Source organism: Pseudorca crassidens, chromosome 12 (assembly GCF_039906515.1).
Source record: "Pseudorca crassidens isolate mPseCra1 chromosome 12, mPseCra1.hap1, whole genome shotgun sequence".
In the NCBI taxonomy this organism is placed as follows: Eukaryota; Metazoa; Chordata; class Mammalia; order Artiodactyla; family Delphinidae; genus Pseudorca; species Pseudorca crassidens.
In genome coordinates, this window is record NC_090307.1 from 17,283,977 (window position 1) to 17,301,354 (window position 17,378).

Consider the following 17,378-nt stretch of genomic DNA (forward strand, 5'->3'; position numbering starts at 1 on the left):
ACCTAGGCCTTGCCCAGATTCCTGGTGAGAAAACGACTGTTCCTTGGAGTTTGGGGGTAATCTATTATACAACATAGGCAACCAATACACTCTCTCTCTCTCTCTCTGTGTCTCTCTCTGTGTCTCTCTCTGTGTCTCTCTCTCTCTCATCACTTGCTTCTGTGGGAACTCAGCTGCCCCTTCACTGGCAGCCCTCTGGAGAGCCCACCTGACGTGAAACCACAGCCTTCTGCCAAGAGCCATGTGTGCGCCTGGCAGCAGATCCTCACCTAGTCAAGACATCAGGTGACTGCAGCCCCTGCCCACAGCTTGATTCCGGAGAGACCCTGTGTCAGAACCCCTGGCTCCGCTACTCCCGAATGCCTGACCCTCAGAAACTATGTGAGGTAATGAATTTGCCTTGCAGCAATAGATAACTAACACATGAGCAAAGAGAAACCATTCAGCAAAGAGGAAAAGGGGAAAGTCCGTGAAACTGGGGGAAATATTCTTCAAGAAAAGTATCTGGTTCATATTTTTGATAGACTCGGAACCTATGCACAGAGTTATTTTTAGAGTTTCTTTCATAACAAGAGTTTGTTTTCCTTTGATTCAGGGACAAACTCTGGTCTTCCACTAAGCTGAGAATGATGACGTTACCTACCCTTTACTTAGTACCTATGACTGCTGGGCAGTGAACTAAATCAACCTTCACAAATAGGGAAATTGAAGCTCAGACGGGTTAGCTCATTTATCCCACGGCACACAGCAAAAGGCAGAACCAGAATTCCAACCAGGTTTGAAGCCCTAGTTCTTTTCACAACGTTATCACGGCCTCCGTAATAGTGACCCTTGTAACTTAAAATAAAAACACACCCTATAGTCCGAGTGACAAATACAGAAATACATTCATTCGTTCATTGAAGTTAGAAAGTTAAAACATCTTCATATTTCAAAGCAATTAGTGAATGGGAGACAGGACTACCCTTAGCTCTGTCCCTGACCCTTACCTCCACCCCCAGCTTGTGGCTGGAGCTCAATGTATTTGATGACGACGTTAATTCCACAAGCATTCCACTATCTGGGGATGTGGAACGCAATCCAGGATCCGGTTTCCGGAAGGGCCCTACTGTGCCCACAACGGGAGGTGGGGGGGTGGCGCGGAACTGGAAGATTCAGCGGGAAAGTTGGGGAGACGCAGGCCGGAGGGATCGGGACTGCAGCGCCACCCGGACGTCAGGGAGCCAAGGAGTCCCAGGTGGTGCCCCCGGGAGCCCCCAGCTCACCGAGAGGGAGCGAGGGGAGCGGGGCGGAGCCACACCCGGAAGTTGCTTAGGCCCGGACCAAAGATGGTGGCTGCGGCGCCGCTTGCCCACGCTCCGTAACCTCCTGTAACCAATGGAGCCGCGACGCTCGGGTGACTTACTGCGACGACTTCTGCACGACATTATCTGATGCAACCAACCTCCGAGTTGAGGAAGCCGCAGGTGCACTTTGCGGGTGATAAGGCGGCGGCGTGTTGGAGGTGATGTCCTTGGAGGTGACCAGGGCGACCGCGGGGATGGTGCTAGGTGAGTGAGGCTCGGGGACCCCGGGGTGTGTAAGTGGCGCGGCGCGGCGCTCCTGCTTGGGGCAGCAGCCTTGTTCCGGCCGAATACAGCTCTTACCCTGGTGCCTGGCGCAGACTGGGCGCCCCGCCGCTGTTTACGTGAATGGTGGGAGGGAGGAGGGGCTAGGACCCACCCTGGGTCCGCGCTCGCCGAGCAGGCCCGGCTTCCCTAGAGCCTTGGGTGCCCCGGCTGGGGTGGCGGCCGCTCCCGGCCAGGGTGGCGGCTGCTCCCGGCCCGGCCCCACTGCGAGAAATCCCGTGATTCAGCTGAGACGTAGGCAGAGCGAGGCATGGCCAGACCTCAGGGCAGACCCCAAATATGTGACTCTTCCAAGTGACTGGCAGGAAAGGACTTAAGAATGCGAATTCTTTTTCACATATCGTCACTTACATTGAGATTTCCTGGGAGACCATCTGGTGCAGTAGGAAAAGGAAGAGATTTAGGAGACCTGGATTGATGTCTCTGCTCGCTTACTCCTTGTGAGGCCTTCAGTTTGTTTAACCTCAGAGCTTTGGTTTCCTTTAAAGACCAGAGAAAACGGGTATTTATTTGATTTCTGTGCTCTAGCACCAGCATATCTGATTTATATATTTCATCCTCAGTACTTCAAGATGGGTATTGTTTTCCTCATTTTATAGGCTCAGAAACAAGCCCAGAAAGGTTAAGTGAACTCTCCAGGGTCACTCTGGTTTTTAAGGTACAACATCCAAGCTTCCAGTTTGGTCTGGCCAACTGAAAAGCCATTGCTTTGTTGTTGGGGATTCGAGTAGATAGAAGCAGTACCACAAATGAAAATGATCAAAGTTCCTTTTGAAAGCTAAATTTAACTAATCCCTTTTTATGGGATGGATGTCCTTGGATAGGGGAGTGGGAAAATAATTATGATATAATTTCTTTTGGACCTTGATAATTTTTACCAATCAGATGCTTGTTCTGTTTACAAAGATAAAGAATGGATAAAGTAGCTGCAGTATGAGGTGACTGATAATTATTGGCCAAGTGAGTAACTTATTCTCTTTTTGTGAAACAGCAGAGCTGTATGTCTCAGACCGAGAGGGAAGTGATGCTACTGGTGATGGAACCAAGGAGAAACCTTTTAAAACAGGCCTTAAGGTAGTGCCTCTTTCTCATTAGGAAAACGACTTTGCATTTATTAATGACTCATGTCAGTTATTCTGTGACTTGTCAGGAGTTTTATTTAAAGCATTAGGTTTGAAGAGAACTTTCTGAGAAGGGCAAGTAAGGGGTATATACAGATATGTAGCTTTAAGGGTATTAGATGATCTACGTCTAAACTTTTTTTTTTTTTTTTTTTTTTGGCCGCGCCTCAAGCCTTGTGGGATCTTTAGTTCTCCGACCAGGGATTGAACCTGGGCCCTTGTCAGCAAAAGCGCCGAGTCCTAACCACTGGAGCATCAGGGAATTCCTCTTGAACATTTTTTTTTTTTTTTTTTTGCGGTACGCGGGCCTCTCTCTGTTGTGGCCTCTCCCGTTGCGGAGCACAGGCTCCTGACATGCAGGCTCAGTGGCCATGGCTCACGGGCCCAGCCGCTCCGCGGCATGTGGGATCCTCCTGGACCGGGGCACGAACCCGTGTCCCCTGCATCGGCAGGCGGACTCTCAACCACTGTGCCACCAGGGAAGCCCTCCCCTTGAACATTTTTAATAGGTATCTTCTTTTCTTACCATACGGCATCGCATCTCGGAATTTTTCTCTCCAGTGAGTCAGTTGGCCAGTTTTTTAATTCTTGTAGAACTAAAAATCATCTTCCCTTAGTCATCTGAGTTTATGCTCACATTTCTTCCAAACTGACTCGTAAGAGTTCTCTCGGTGAGTTTACCACTCGAATCCAAATGTGATCTTGAGCCTTGAGACTCAAAGACCTGATTTATATCAGTACCAAGAACAGAGCAGACACTCATGAACTCATGAGTCTGGAGACTAAAGCCAGGATACTAATTTAACAATATATTATTGTTTCTCAGGGTGTAGAATCCTCCTATGAGTTTAGCGTATTCTCTTTAAGCAGACTTACATGGAAAGCCAAATACAGTTCAGATGGGTTCTTCAAGAGCTTCGACTCAGGATTGAGTAGGTACCTGATGGCATTGGGTTACGGTGTGGGCCAAGAAGACATCCCTCTGCAAGTAGCCGTGGGCTTGCCTGTAGACTGGAATGGCTACAGCCGCTACATAAGGAAGTTGATTAAAGCCCTCTCCCAGGACAGCACCAGGAAGCGCACTGCCCTGACACTTCTTTCTGTGTATCTGTGTCTGGCCAATCTCTGTTCTTGTGAGCTTTGTTACAGTATTCATTTAGGTTATTATCAAGTGTTTCTGTCCTGGGACCATTCTCTCCTCTTTTAGCTCATACTCTGGTTATGTTTTGGTGTGTCAACCATGGGTCTTAATTTTTTAACTCTTAGAGGGAAATCTTTCTCATTTTGGATTGCTGGAGTGATTCCTGTGGCTGCCCAGAACTGACAGTAGTGTTTAGATGAATGTTTGCAAAATGTCGCTGTTAGCAGAAGTGTGCCATTCTGATTTGGAGAATCACAGTTTGACTCTTTCAATATCACTGATTAACAAAGGGGGATCAGTACAGACTGTCAGGTAGTAAATGAATTCTTAGTGATTTACAAACATTCTTACAAAGTCTAATTGTTAAAAGGAGGAACTGAGCTCTCCTGGATGTTTCCAAAAGATCCAGGTTCCCTCCTCCTCTGTAGCAATAATTGAGTTGAGACTAGTGTTAAATCAAGATGAAAAGTATTTTTCAGGTTTGGAAACTAGATCTTAAGAAAAGGTCAGTTTTCATAAGCTTCAGATCTTACACGAGAGACAGTCATTAATTGCATTTCTTGGTTGATGATAACTTAGGAGAAAATTTGAAGGAATATTTGAAGCAGTTAATAAAACACTTATCTTTTACATATTTTCAACTATCTTTTTAAAAACGAATACAAACTATAAAATATTAAATGATAATATTGATGTCTGATATGTCCCAGTATTGGTGAAAAGAGGTACATACATTCTACACACAGGAATTTTTCCAATTAAATGAAACTTAGCCTTCTGTGTACCTAACCACTATGCTCTTGAGAGAGTTTCAGAAATGACTTCCCTGGTTTCTTCGCGAGGATTAATCGTCTGGATGTACCCTGCAGTTGGCCTTTGCCATCAGCTGTCTCTTCTGTTGTTGTCAGCGTACCTCCTGTCGGTCCCCAGGGCCACTTAAAATCTGTTGTTTCTAGTCCACATGGGAAACTATATGTAACCGGACTTGCTAGAATTGTTTGGGAAAGGACGTTCTACCTTAAGCAGAATGTTCTTTGAATGTTCCGCCATTCCTTCTGTCGACATTGACCTTTGGCTGGTGGGGTCTTACGCTTTCTTCTGGGCTCTCGATTATTTTCTAGGTGATCAAAGTTACCTCATAATTCAGGTGTTATTTTGATTTTAAACATTGTACAATGTTAAAGAAATGTCTGTTTTCCTTGTCCCTCCCTCCCCAAGGCTTTGATGACAGTTGGAAAAGAACCCTTTCCTACCATCTACGTAGATTCACAAAAAGAAAACGAGGTAGGGTGAACCCAAAGCTTTACAGAATTAGATTTTGTGAAGAAACCTTCATTAGAATACAGTGTCTTGAAAACATTAAATATCTGTTTATCCCTCCAGAGGTGGGATGTTATTTCTAAATCACAGATGAAGAACATTAGAAAACTGTGGCACAGAGAACAGATGAAGAGTGAATCCCGGGAAAAGAAAGAGGTGAGCAGTAGATTTGCTCTGTGAACATTTTTCAAGTTGGGACACCGGAAGCCATGTTAACAAATTGCCTGGTTATTAAAACTAGGCAGAAGACACTTTACGAAGAGAGAAGAACCTGGAAGAAGCAAAGAAGATTACCATTAAAAACGACCCAAGTCTTCCCGAGCCAAGTTGCGTAAGTGTGATGTGTATCGTTTCAAATATCATGGACTCACGGGGTCAACCTATTATTTCTGTGTCTGAGGGGCATGCCACGTGCTTTGTTCCTTTGCACTGTTTGTCCCTTCTTTTCTTTCAAAAGGGAGAGAGCGCAATAATGTTTGAGAGTTACGAGGCTGGTCCTTGCGGGGCTCCTTTTTTGATAGAATTTAGTAATTGCGTGTTGAACGAATTCTGTCCCGACTAAAAGCTGGCAGCCCTGGCATCCAGGCGGGGCGGGCTGTGTGGGCTCAGACAGTGATTTTACCCTCCCCTGGGTGTCAGTTTCCTCACAGTAAAAAGAAGAGGTTGAAATCCAAGATTTTCATGATTTCTTAAATAAAGAAAAAGTTTTTGAAATTTGATTATGTCTATATTCTTTCTAGACCAGAATGCTGGACTGTGAATGGACATGGTTAGAATTCGAACGGTTCTTACTGCTGCTGGATTGCCATTGTTTTCTTGCTTCCTCAGTGAGGAAGCTGTCTTCTTGGCCACACCCTGCAACCCCTTCCTCCCCTCCCCTCTCTCGTCCATCCCTCAGGGGAAAAGCCAGCCTCAGTAGCTTCCACCACCCAGGGTGGTGGGAGGGATGGTGAGGTCAGAGAGAGGGCTCTGCGTGGACTAGGCTTGTTGCTATCGTGAATTCATTGATTTTATATAACAGTATCTGAAGTTCTGATTGTTTCGCTGACAGTTTTGCACTAAGAGAAAGAAGACTTGGATTTTTTTTTTTTAACCCCTCCAGTGTGGTGAAATTTTTTGGCTCTGACCTGTAGTAGAGTGACTGTCAGAAGTTTTACACCACTTGTGAATTTTTAACACTTTTCTGCCATCTATCTAATATTCTTGACAAAGTCGGTATGTGATAAATGACATGCTGGGTCAAATGTTTTTTATTTTAACTTGACAGGTGAAGATTCGTGAATTAGAAGGCTATAGAGGCCAAAGAGTAAAGGTATTTGGCTGGGTCCACAGGCTGCGTAGGCAAGGTAACTGGCATAGCTGTCCTTTTCTCTCTTTAATTTTCAATATCCCTGCTCTTAGATGATGAAGAACATTAAAAAAAAAACATTTACTTGGGGGTATTTTTGTTTGAGAGTGCTAGCTTTTTAAAGGAAGTACTAATTTGTATCCTAACTTGGTTCTTATTTAATATGACAATTGAAAGTTTAAAAATTATTTAAATGGTACTTAACTGTAAGCAGTCACAGTGATCAGGAGGTATCCAGGAAATATTTGTCTAATTGAATTGAATTCTTTAAGGAAAGCAGGGGGTATATTACCGGAAGTGCAGAACCAAATCTGAAACTTACTGATGGCAGTGATGTTGATTTTTATAATTAGTATATTTGTACTTGGTCGTGATGTTTTGCTTTCTCTTTCTGCTTTTATTATTTTACTACATGTCTTTTATTGTAAGTGGTTGTCAAGTCCTTCACAAAAAGAAAGGGGGCATAAAAAACCAAGAGTGCTTCTGTGCGGCAGTATATATCACCCCCCGCTGAATGCGCTTTGCTAGGTATTGCAGGGGACTCAACGGTGAATAAGACTTAATCCCTCGACTCACATGCTTACTGTCTTGCTTTCCCGTGACCGTGTGGGTCAGGAGGCTCACATAGGGTTTAAAAGTATGAAGGGTTTGAAACATGAAGAAGGCAAAATACTTTCCAGATACTGAGTAGTGATATTACTGGTGAACCCTTCAGAGGAATGGGGCCGTGTGGGAGGTTTGAACTTTCAACATTTAACCTTGGAGGTTCCTTTACAGAAGAATAAATTATGAGAAAGTGCTTCCAAGTGCCTCTCGAACAATCTAGCTAAACTTTTCTTTCCCGTTTTTAGGAAAGAATTTAATGTTTCTGGTGTTGCGTGATGGTACGGGTTATCTCCAGTGTGTCTTGTCAGATGATTTGGTAAATATTTTCATATTTACGATGAAAAGTCAGTTTTTTTCAATAGGTTACTTTATTGTTAGTTTTGGGAATCTTAGGGGCTATACTTATTTTAACTGTTATTGTGGGAAATTTCCAACATCTCAAAAATGGAACAGTAGGAAGAAACCTCACATGCTCATCACTCAGCTTCAGTAACATCTTAGTTGAGCTGCTGTAACTAAGTACCATAAACTGGGTGGCTTGTGAACAACAGAAGTTTATTCCTCATGGTTCTAGTGGCTGGAAGTCCATATCAGGGTGCCGGCATGGTCAAGTTCTGGTGAGGGCCCTTTTCTGGGCTGCAGACTACCCACTTCCCGTTGTGTGCTCATCCTCACATAGCAGAGAGCAGAGAAGGGTTTCGACATACGAATTTGCAGCAGATACACGTTAAGTCCGTAACGAGTAATGATTAATATTTGGCCAGTTCTGGTTTACTGCTCCCCCCTTTGACCTCCCAGACATCATATTTCATATAAACATACTTGCATATGCATCACCAAGAAGAAATATTTTTAATATAACCACACTACCATTATTACACACCCCCAAAATTAGCACAACTCCTAAATATCCAGCCAGATTCTCCCAATTGATTCATGATGTCTTTTTTACAGTTGGTTGGTTTGAATGAGGATCCAGACAAGATCTACATGTTGCATTTAGTTGATATGTCTCTGAAATCACTCTTAATCTATAACAGATCTCCCTTTTCATTCTCTTTTCTCCACCCCACTCCCCCTTGCCATTTATTGGAAAAAGTCTGGTCATTGGTCCTGTGGGACTTCTCACATTCTGGATTTGGTTGATTGCATCATAAGGTGTATTTTAACATGTTCCTCTATCCTTTGTATTTCTTACAAGCTGGAGGTTAGCTCTGGTCAGATTCAGGTTCTGCTGCTGCTGCTTCTTGATATAACTACTTCATGGACAAAGCTGTATTCTTCCAATGACATCACATCATGAAGCACATAATTCTGATTGTCTTTATGATTAGTGCGTTCAGATGTTGATGGCCTGATCCCTCCTTTATAAAGTTTTCCATCACTTTTCTCCTAATGATTTTAGCCAGTATTGATTATCATAGTCTAAGTGAACTACCTGTATTATTTTAATAGTCTAAATTTTAAAGAAAAAGAGAAACAAACTTTCCAGATACTTTTGAGAGATATGGACTAGTGTTATTTATGCATGTGCATGTATGTATTTACATATATATGTGTGTATCTGTATATAGATGAGTGTTTGATGGCTGTCTTATTTTACTAGTTTTGGACGAGAGAACTTGTTTGTAAGTAATTACCTTTGCTTTCTATATGGTAGACTATTTTAAATGTAAATGTGAGTAACTGAATTTGAACTTGATCTTCTTACAGTGTCAGTGTTACAATGGAGTAGTCTTGTCCACTGAGAGTAGTGTCGCAGTGTATGGAATGCTAAATCTTACCCCAAAGGGCAAGCAGGTGAGTGCGTTGAGTTCCTCACTAAGAGAAGAGTTGTGTACTTGTTTGTTTTCCAGTGTCTTTATTTGTATTGATACTTTTGGTATTTGGCATATAACTAGACAAATGTGACGCCCTTGCTAAATTTAGGATGCCTTCTCCTTTCCTGGTGAGATATGTATACTGTACAGCTTGTGTGCTCTTGTAACGATCTCAGGGATTTTCAACCTAAGGAATTCCTGAATAAACTTCATGGGTGAGAACAATTTGCTGTGTGTGTGTGAATAATTTTTCAGCTAAGTGGAAATGAAAATTTAGTCTACCAAAAGTTTTTCAGGAAAGAACAGTGATCTAAAGCTGAAACTTTGGGGATTTCCCTGGTGGTCCAGTGGTCAGGACTCCTCGCTCCCAATGCAGGAGGCCCAGGTTCGATCCCTGGTTAGGGAACTAGATCCCGCATGCTGCAACGAAGACCCGGCGCAGCCGAATAAATATTTAATAAATAAAATAAATCTGAAACTTTTAAAATAGAACTTGAAAGCCTCTTTTTAAAAAACTTAAAGCTAGGCTTGATAGAGAGTTGTTTGTTCCCCAGCCAACAGGCATGTAACCTATACCAGTTAGAGTTACTTGTTGGTAATTATTGCCCAAGTAGCAGTTGTGGTTATATTTGTTTGTTGGGAAAGAAAACAAACAAACGTGACATATCAACCACCAGAGGGAGCCCATAGTGTCCTCCTGATAGACTAGAAATACTGTCTCCCAGAGTCTATGTGAGGAACCTATGTTAAGAGTGAATATCTCGTTCAAGTTTACTGAATTTTCCTTGAAAGTAATGTGATTGCAAAATGGAATGGTTTTTGTCATATTACTTGCTGTCCAGTGTTTGGTACCAAGATAGCTATATATTTCATACTGTGTGGTTTCTAAAATGTAATGCTTTCAATGGAATTATTAGGGAGAATTTGAATTTTTACTATATATATATATATATATATATATATATATATATATATATATATATATATTCCAAAGAGAAACATCTTTTAGTAAAACCTTTGTATTTAAGGAGTTTTTCAATGTGTGTATTGTGTTACTTTTAAATTATTGGGCAAAGGCTAGAAAGATATACCAAAATGGTGACAATAGTTAGTGGTTACTCCAAGTCGTGGGATTATAGTTTATCTTATTTTCTGGTTTGTGCTTTTCTATTTTTTAAAAATTGTGTACGTGTGTTTAGTCTGAAAGAAATATTAAATAAATATAAAATTCAATTATCGGGTCTTTGTTTTTAGAAGGGTAGGCTAATAATGATAAGGTTCTTAGAAATATGAGCTTACTAAAAACTTTTATATAAATTAGAATCTTTCCTACTGTGAATTTTCTGTTTCCTTCTCCCTCCCGACCCCTCTTTAAAAAATGCAGGCTCCAGGGGGCCACGAGCTGAATTGCGACTTCTGGGAATTGATCGGGTTGGCCCCCGCTGGAGGCGCTGATAACTTAATCAACGAGGAGTCTGACGTTGACGTCCAGCTCAACAACAGACACATGATGATCCGGGGAGAAAACATGTCCAAAATCCTAAAAGCGCGTTCTGTGGTCACCAGGTGCTTTAGAGATCACTTCTTCGACAGGGGGTACTGCGAAGTAAGTACGCGTTCATCATCCTTTGCAAACAGTGCCTCTTGGCAGTTTTGAACTTAAACAGTGGTGCTCACAGAAGGCCTTTATTTACTCCTTTCCGCCTGAATAGATCAGTCCTCCAACGTTAGTGCAAACACAAGTGGAAGGCGGTGCCACACTCTTCAAGCTGGACTATTTTGGGGAAGAGGCGTATCTGACTCAGTCCTCTCAGCTGTACCTGGAGACGTGCATTCCAGCTCTGGGAGATGTTTTTTGTATCGCACAGTCATACAGGGCAGAACAATCCAGAACACGAAGGCACCTGGCTGAGTACATAATTGTCATTTTGTTTTTATTTAAAAAAAAATTTTTTTTTTTAAGAAAATATGTTTAGAGAAGCAATCTTGATGTAGGTAAATGATGTCTGTGTAAAAACCTCTGAGGTATTAAGAGGCTATATGAAGGGCAGTTGAATAAATTCATGGAAACTGTCTAAGAAGTTTTGCGTCTTAGGCCATAACTCACTAAGGTCTGTTCATTCACTTTGTCTTGATCCTTTATATGTGTTGAGGAATAAACAAGAAATGACTATTAAGGTGGAAAGGAAGGCGGGTGGGCTAAAACTACTCTGGAGAGTTGGGAGTTGATTAGCAGGGCGGGAGTTTTCCCTTTCTGGACAGTTTCCCAGCATTAAAACCCTTGCTTAAGAGAAACTTAGTGAAAAGAAGAGAGGCTCTGAGCTACTGTCTTGTTCCTCAGATACACTCACGTGGAAGCAGAGTGCCCTTTCCTGACCTTTGAGGAGCTCCTGAACCGGTTGGAGGACTTGGTCTGTGACGTGGTCGATAGAGTCTTGAAATCACCCGTAGCAAGCGTGGTGCGTGACCTCAACCCGGTAGGTCTGCCATTGTGTGGAAACACAAAATTAGGATCCTGCTTCGGAAGGCAGTGAAGTCTTTTTTTTAGATTTTTAGTTTTTTTTCAATAGATTCTTTTTAGGTTTTTATAGATTTAATAGCTTTGAAATAAATGATTAATATATATATATAGGTATAATTGATATATAACGTTATATTAGTTTTAGGTGTACAGCATAATAATTTTATATATCTAAAACAATACAGAGTTATTAACTCTAGTTACCATGCTATACATTACATCTTGTTAATGGAACTTACCTGTTTTATAACTGGAAGTTTATACTTTTGGACTCCCTTCACTCATTTCCAGACTAATTTTTTTTTTTTTTTTTGGCCGTGCCACGTGGCTTGCGTGTCTTAGTTCCCCAACCAGGGATGGAACCCAGGCCCTCAGCAGTGAAAGTGTGGAGTCTTAACCACTAGACCGCCAGGGAATTCACCACATTGTTTTTAAGTCTGAAATAACATTTTATAATAATGATAAATAGTGTTGCTTAAAATGGAAACGTTAGTGTGAATGGTTTCTTTATGTACACTGTATTTCTCCTTTCTGCTGTAGAACTTCAAGCCCCCCAAACGGCCTTTCAAACGGATGAACTATTCAGATGCTATTGTGTGGCTAAAAGAACACAATATAAAGAAAGAAGATGGAACTTTCTATGAATTTGGAGAGGTATGTATTCCTTTCTAGTCGTTGTTTCAGAGGTAGCCTTGTGCTTAAGTGGATTGCTACTTGCGGTTAATTAACGAGTAATGCGGACGGCATGTGCTGTCGTCAAATAAATGATAACCACGGACCCTCCTTCTTGGGGTTGTCTGAGGATCCATGGCTTAGTAGAGGTAGAGTAGACCTTAGAGCAGTGCCTTTTCTGTAGTGTTCAGTAAATATTAGCAAGTTTGTAGCCTTCCTTCACATCCCATCCTTTATCTCTTTCCTCTTCCATGATCACTCTGTGGTCTTGACTTACCAGCTCTAGCTATAATTCTCTAGACTGGCAGGATGCTTAAGAAAGTTATAAACTTTGAAATCACATGCAGAGTGTTGGTATGTGTATACATTTGTTTTGGTTTTCTAGAGAAACCATCTGGCTCTTTCAAAAAGGATTCCTCCCCCCCAAAACAGTGAATTATAACTCCTTCACCTGGAGGCGATTCAAAGAAGAAAATCACCACTGATTAAAATGCAAAACCAAGAGAGGAGGCTTTGTTGGGGAAGGCAGCCCGGTGCCCCAGATACACTGAGCATGTCTGTCTTGCCCAGGACCACCCTCCCAGCATGTTTTGGGGGTATAGATTGTTAACATTATTCTAAGCCCTCTTGCCTGTGCATTTAACCACTCTTTACATAGTATTTGCAAATCTGTTTTACAGATGAAATGTGAGTAATAGCTGCTAACTAGAGTTTTCTTTCGTTTTTAGAAAGAATTTACAGAGGACAGACAGTGTACTGGGTCTATGTAAATTACTTTTATTGTATCATGAATTCAGTTGATGATGTATAATAACCAGATTCTGTGCTGAAAACCTGAGAACTGTTATTGCCCAGCACTCAGCAGAGTAGTGTGATTGAGCGGAAAGAGCACAAGCTTTGGAGTAAGAAGCCCCCCAGGTGGGCTTTGCTCCCACCTCTGTCCTTATTGCTGGTTAACTTAAGGCCAGCGACCCCGCTTCTCTGGTTTCCTGTCTCTGCCTTGGAGGTAACGTCCACCTTGCAAAGTTATGAGAACTTAATGAGCTAAATGCTTAGCAGGGCCGAGGTGCAGGAAGTCCTCCATGTGTGTCAGCGTTTCCTCTTTGTGTCAGTATCATCCCATACACATGAGGGCGCTAGAGTAGAGAAGAGGTCTTCAAACTTTTCGGAATGTGCAGTACGACCCCTTTCCCCCAGTTCAATTGTATGCAGGACTCTAGTATGTAAAGCGGTTACAGGCGGAGAGACCAGAGCTCTCCCACTCACCTCCCGTTTCCTCTCTAGACTTTAGACGACGCAGGGCTCCAGGGATGAGAGCTTGAAAACAGCTGTGCCAGGTGACGGCTAAGCTCCCTCTCAGTTTCTTACATTAAACAAATCAATGAGTCTTGTCCAATTCTCTCAATCTGTTTTTACTGGGACAAGAGTTTTCAGTTTTAACTTGAATTTATGTGTGGTTTACTGAAGGATGTTTGAGAGGGAAGCAGATTAACTTGATTCATCATCATCTAACCTGTCTTGGCTAACTGCTCCAGGTGTGGTTACACTTATAAACTTGACACTGGTTATTTGTCTTATGACTGTGCCTTACTGCCACTGAAGGCATGCAGATTTATTGTAACAGGAAAGAAGCAGAGAGAACAGGAGAGTTTAAAGATTGGTGTTATTAATAACGTACTCTGTGTAGATCACTGATGTTGTGGAGCATTCACTGATGATCTTATGCCTTGTGGGACTGAGTGGACTGCGTTTGCTTCAGACCTAGATAAAACTGGCCACTGGGAAAAAAAAAAAACTGAGCAGTATCTGGGAGGTTGTTTGTTTTGTGTGTGTGTTTTCGTTCCTCAAGCAATATGGCACAGATATACTGCAGGAGGAGACAGATCTATTTACAGTTCATTTTGCAGAAATTGTCCCTAACACCCACGTGGTTATGGGTTATGGGTGGGTGTGTATTCTGGACTCCGTTGCATGAATAAGATGAAGGGCTGCTACTGGGTCAAAGAGCTGCTTCTGTCTCGTTGCCTTTCGAGTTGTAAATGTTAATGAAGTCTTGTTTAACCTCAGGATATCCCAGAAGCTCCTGAGAGACTGATGACAGACACCATTAATGAGCCCATCTTGCTGTGTCGATTTCCTGTGGAGATCAAGTCCTTCTATATGCAGCGATGTCCCGAGGATTCCCGCCTTACCGAATCTGTCAGTTTGGGATTCAAATAGTATTAGAGATTTTGCTTTTTAAAGGGGCGGGCACTGCCACTGGAATAAGATACAGCTCACAGCAAATATTTCATTATAAATCTACAGTACTTAAAGAAGTGCTTTTTGTCCTCTGATTGGGTTTAACCTATCTTGTTAAATTATAGAATTTGAATAATATCTGAATTATGCGTGATCATTGTGCTCCTTTAGTTATAGGAGCTTAATTATGTTTTCATTTAAACTCTAGAGCAAAGGCGTGACTGAGAGCCTAGTAGTAACCGCATTTTATTTACTCATTTTTGAAAGGTCGACGTGTTGATGCCCAATGTCGGTGAGATTGTGGGAGGCTCGATGCGTATCTGGGATAATGAAGAGATACTGGCAGGTTATAAAAGAGAAGGAATTGACCCCACTCCCTATTACTGGTACACAGATCAGGTAAAAAGAAATTTTGTTAATCACTTTAAATTTTCTTCACTGTAATAGTTCTGTATAAATTGAAACTTTTAAAAGGGAAGTATTCAGGGTGATACTTTGAAATTTGAATGAGCTATATTCAGTTTCATGGTTATAATAATGTGGCATGAGAATACTGCTAGTTTTGTCTTTGGCCAATAATATGTTAACTTAATTTGAAAACCTATTAACTCCTGGCCTTGCTTGTAGCTACTGAATTTTTTAAAATGTCATTAGATGCTACCAGTATCTAGTCTTTCATTTTCTTCTGATAAACAGAGACATTAACTTAATTTAAAAGTTTGAAATCTCTTCTTTCCAGGGTGGCAAATCCTTGGTTTATTTTTCATACCAAATTATTTTTTCACATGTGGTCCATGAAGGAGTATAGATTAAGGGTTGAATTCTTTTTGTTGTTTTGTTTGTTGTTGTTTTCAATTAATTTTTATTGGCGTATAGTCGCTTTACAATGTTGTGTTAGTTCCTGCTGTACAGCAAAGTGAATCAGCTGTAAGGGGTTGAATTCTTAACCACAATAAGCTGACTCATTTTACAGTAGAAAATTTTAACTATTTCAGACAAAATTTATTTTTTTAATTTTCTTTTTTGGCCATGCTGTGCAGCTTGCGGGATCTTAGTTCCCCGACCAGGGACTGAACCTGGGGCCATGGCAGTGAATGCGCAGAGTCCTAACCACTGGACCGCCAGGGAGACTCTGGACAAAATTTTAAACTGAGCATTTATTCCTCTCTTATCGCTCTCCCTCTCTCTCTCTCTCCCTTTTTAAACAGAGAAAATATGGCACATGTCCACATGGAGGCTATGGCCTGGGCTTGGAACGATTCTTAACCTGGATTCTGGATAGATACCACATCCGAGATGTATGCTTATACCCTCGATTTGTCCAGCGCTGCAAGCCATAACCGATTCCTCCTGGAGATTTAAGCAAAGAACACGGTTCATGGAAGGAACAGGCTGCCTCTTTAAAAGAAAATAAAACAGCCAAAATCTTCCCTTTTTTATTCCACTGGGGTATATCCATTTCTGTTTTCTCTTTTTGTTTTTTATTCCTGCTACCGTGAAAAGCAATCCAAATCATTTGAATATCAAGTGACATTGATGGTGTCATTTTAAGAAAAAAACCCATTACAAAGTTTGGGGGAAAATATGTGGCATGTAACTGCCGTCATGAGTATATTTCAGCATTTTATCCAATTTTAGGTTATAACCTTTGTGTCATATATACCACATATATGATTAGTTTTAACTTATAGTCTGAGACATTCCAGTAACTTAATCTTTCTGTCCTTTTAATTGTAACTGGAATTCTTTAATTTATATCATTTTATTGTATCAGTGAGTGAAAACACACACCATGGGGAAAAATTGACAATATGCTGTAAAAATCTGCTAGTATTAGAACAGAGTATAAATCAGCAGTAGATACAGGAATGAAATGAATAGTCTTTTGCCTCAGTTGTTAATCTTTTCTAAATCTGCTAGCTGCTTATATAATTCTAAAGCATACGAATTTATTTGGAAGAATTTGTAAAAGTGGAGTGGCCTTAAACAGTTTGAAGTAAGAGCAAGTTTTTTGTTTTTGTTTTTTGGCACCTCAGTGAACAGCATTCTTCCTAGCATTAGTTCAAACTAAAGAGGCAGGGTGATCTTCACTCTTCCCTGGTAGCTCCTAAGTAATTAAGAATAAATAAGTTCCAGGGCTTCCCTGGTGGCACAGTGGTTGAGTGTCTGCCTGCCAATGCAGGGGACACGGGTTCGACCCCTGGTCCAGGAAGATCCCACGTGCCGTAGAGCAACTAAGCCCATGTGCCACAACTACTGAGCCTGCACTCTGGAGCCCGTGAGCCACAACTACTGAAGCCCTCGTGCCTAGAGCCCGTGCTCTGCAGCAAGAGAAGCCACTGCAATGAGAAGACCGCGCCCCGCAACCAGAGAAAGCCCACGCGCAACAACGAAGACCCAACGCAGTCAAAAATAAATAAATTTATTTTTTAAAAGTAAATAAGTTCCAAAAGTATTTGCAGCTGGAATCTTCATGACAGCCCTGCATGGCTGTTGGAGTCACCCCACACTGTGTCTTTAGGTCTAATCTGTGCTAACTTACTAACTTGCAGGCTTATTGAATGGCTTCATTTCAGATTTGGTTAATTTTCCCCCAAAATGCATGTCATGTATCCTCAATGAGCTGTATTCCCAGCAATAAATGGATACACGTAAAAACTCTTTGCTGACTTAATTTTTTTTAAGCTGATTGTCGCTGTTTCACATTAATTAGTTCATGCCTTTTGCATTTTATAAATCTTTATTTTTCATGATTTGTATATGTGAAACTAGATATTCCTGAATTTGGTAGGTATTAGTAAAAGTACATGGTAATGAAAAGGAATGGTTTTTAAAAATTAGATGTGGGTCCTAGTTACATCATTTTTATCATCCTTTTTGTATTAATTTTGGACACATTAGATTATATCTTATTTTGCAGTTAAGTAAAATGACAGATGGAAATGGGGCATTTGTAGTAT

At 41.4% G+C, this 17,378-nt stretch overlaps 1 protein-coding gene across 2 annotated transcripts; it reads left to right on the plus strand.

The window, feature by feature from the left end:
• The first annotated feature begins 1,368 nt into the window (after positions 1 to 1,368).
• Positions 1,369 to 17,079, plus strand: NARS1 (asparaginyl-tRNA synthetase 1). 2 transcript variants are annotated; one of them, XM_067698981.1, is made up of 15 exons: positions 1,369 to 1,550; positions 2,620 to 2,702; positions 5,109 to 5,174; positions 5,274 to 5,366; positions 5,452 to 5,541; positions 6,478 to 6,556; positions 7,410 to 7,480; positions 8,878 to 8,964; positions 10,369 to 10,590; positions 10,697 to 10,896; positions 11,326 to 11,461; positions 12,046 to 12,159; positions 14,245 to 14,376; positions 14,686 to 14,817; positions 15,627 to 17,079. In XM_067698981.1, the coding sequence occupies exons 1-15, from the start codon at positions 1,508 to 1,510 to the stop codon at positions 15,756 to 15,758; spliced, it is 1,680 nt and encodes a 559-aa protein (XP_067555082.1). In that variant the 5' UTR covers positions 1,369 to 1,507; the 3' UTR covers positions 15,759 to 17,079. The 2 variants fall into 2 exon arrangements, with proteins under 2 accessions (XP_067555082.1, XP_067555083.1); XM_067698982.1 differs by having other exon boundaries at positions 2,623 to 2,702.
• Positions 17,080 to 17,378: the final 299 nt, after the last annotated feature.

Excerpts from the sequence above, each read along its gene's own strand:
- NARS1 (XM_067698981.1), top strand. The coding sequence starts at position 1,508 with ATGTCCTTGGAGGTGACCAGGGCGACCGCGGGGATGGTGCTAG. Across the intron at positions 10,897-11,325 it reads ACACGAAGGCACCTGGCTGA|ATACACTCACGTGGAAGCAG; the intron begins GTACATAATTGT and ends CTTGTTCCTCAG. Across the intron at positions 14,818-15,626 it reads ATTACTGGTACACAGATCAG|AGAAAATATGGCACATGTCC; the intron begins GTAAAAAGAAAT and ends CTTTTTAAACAG.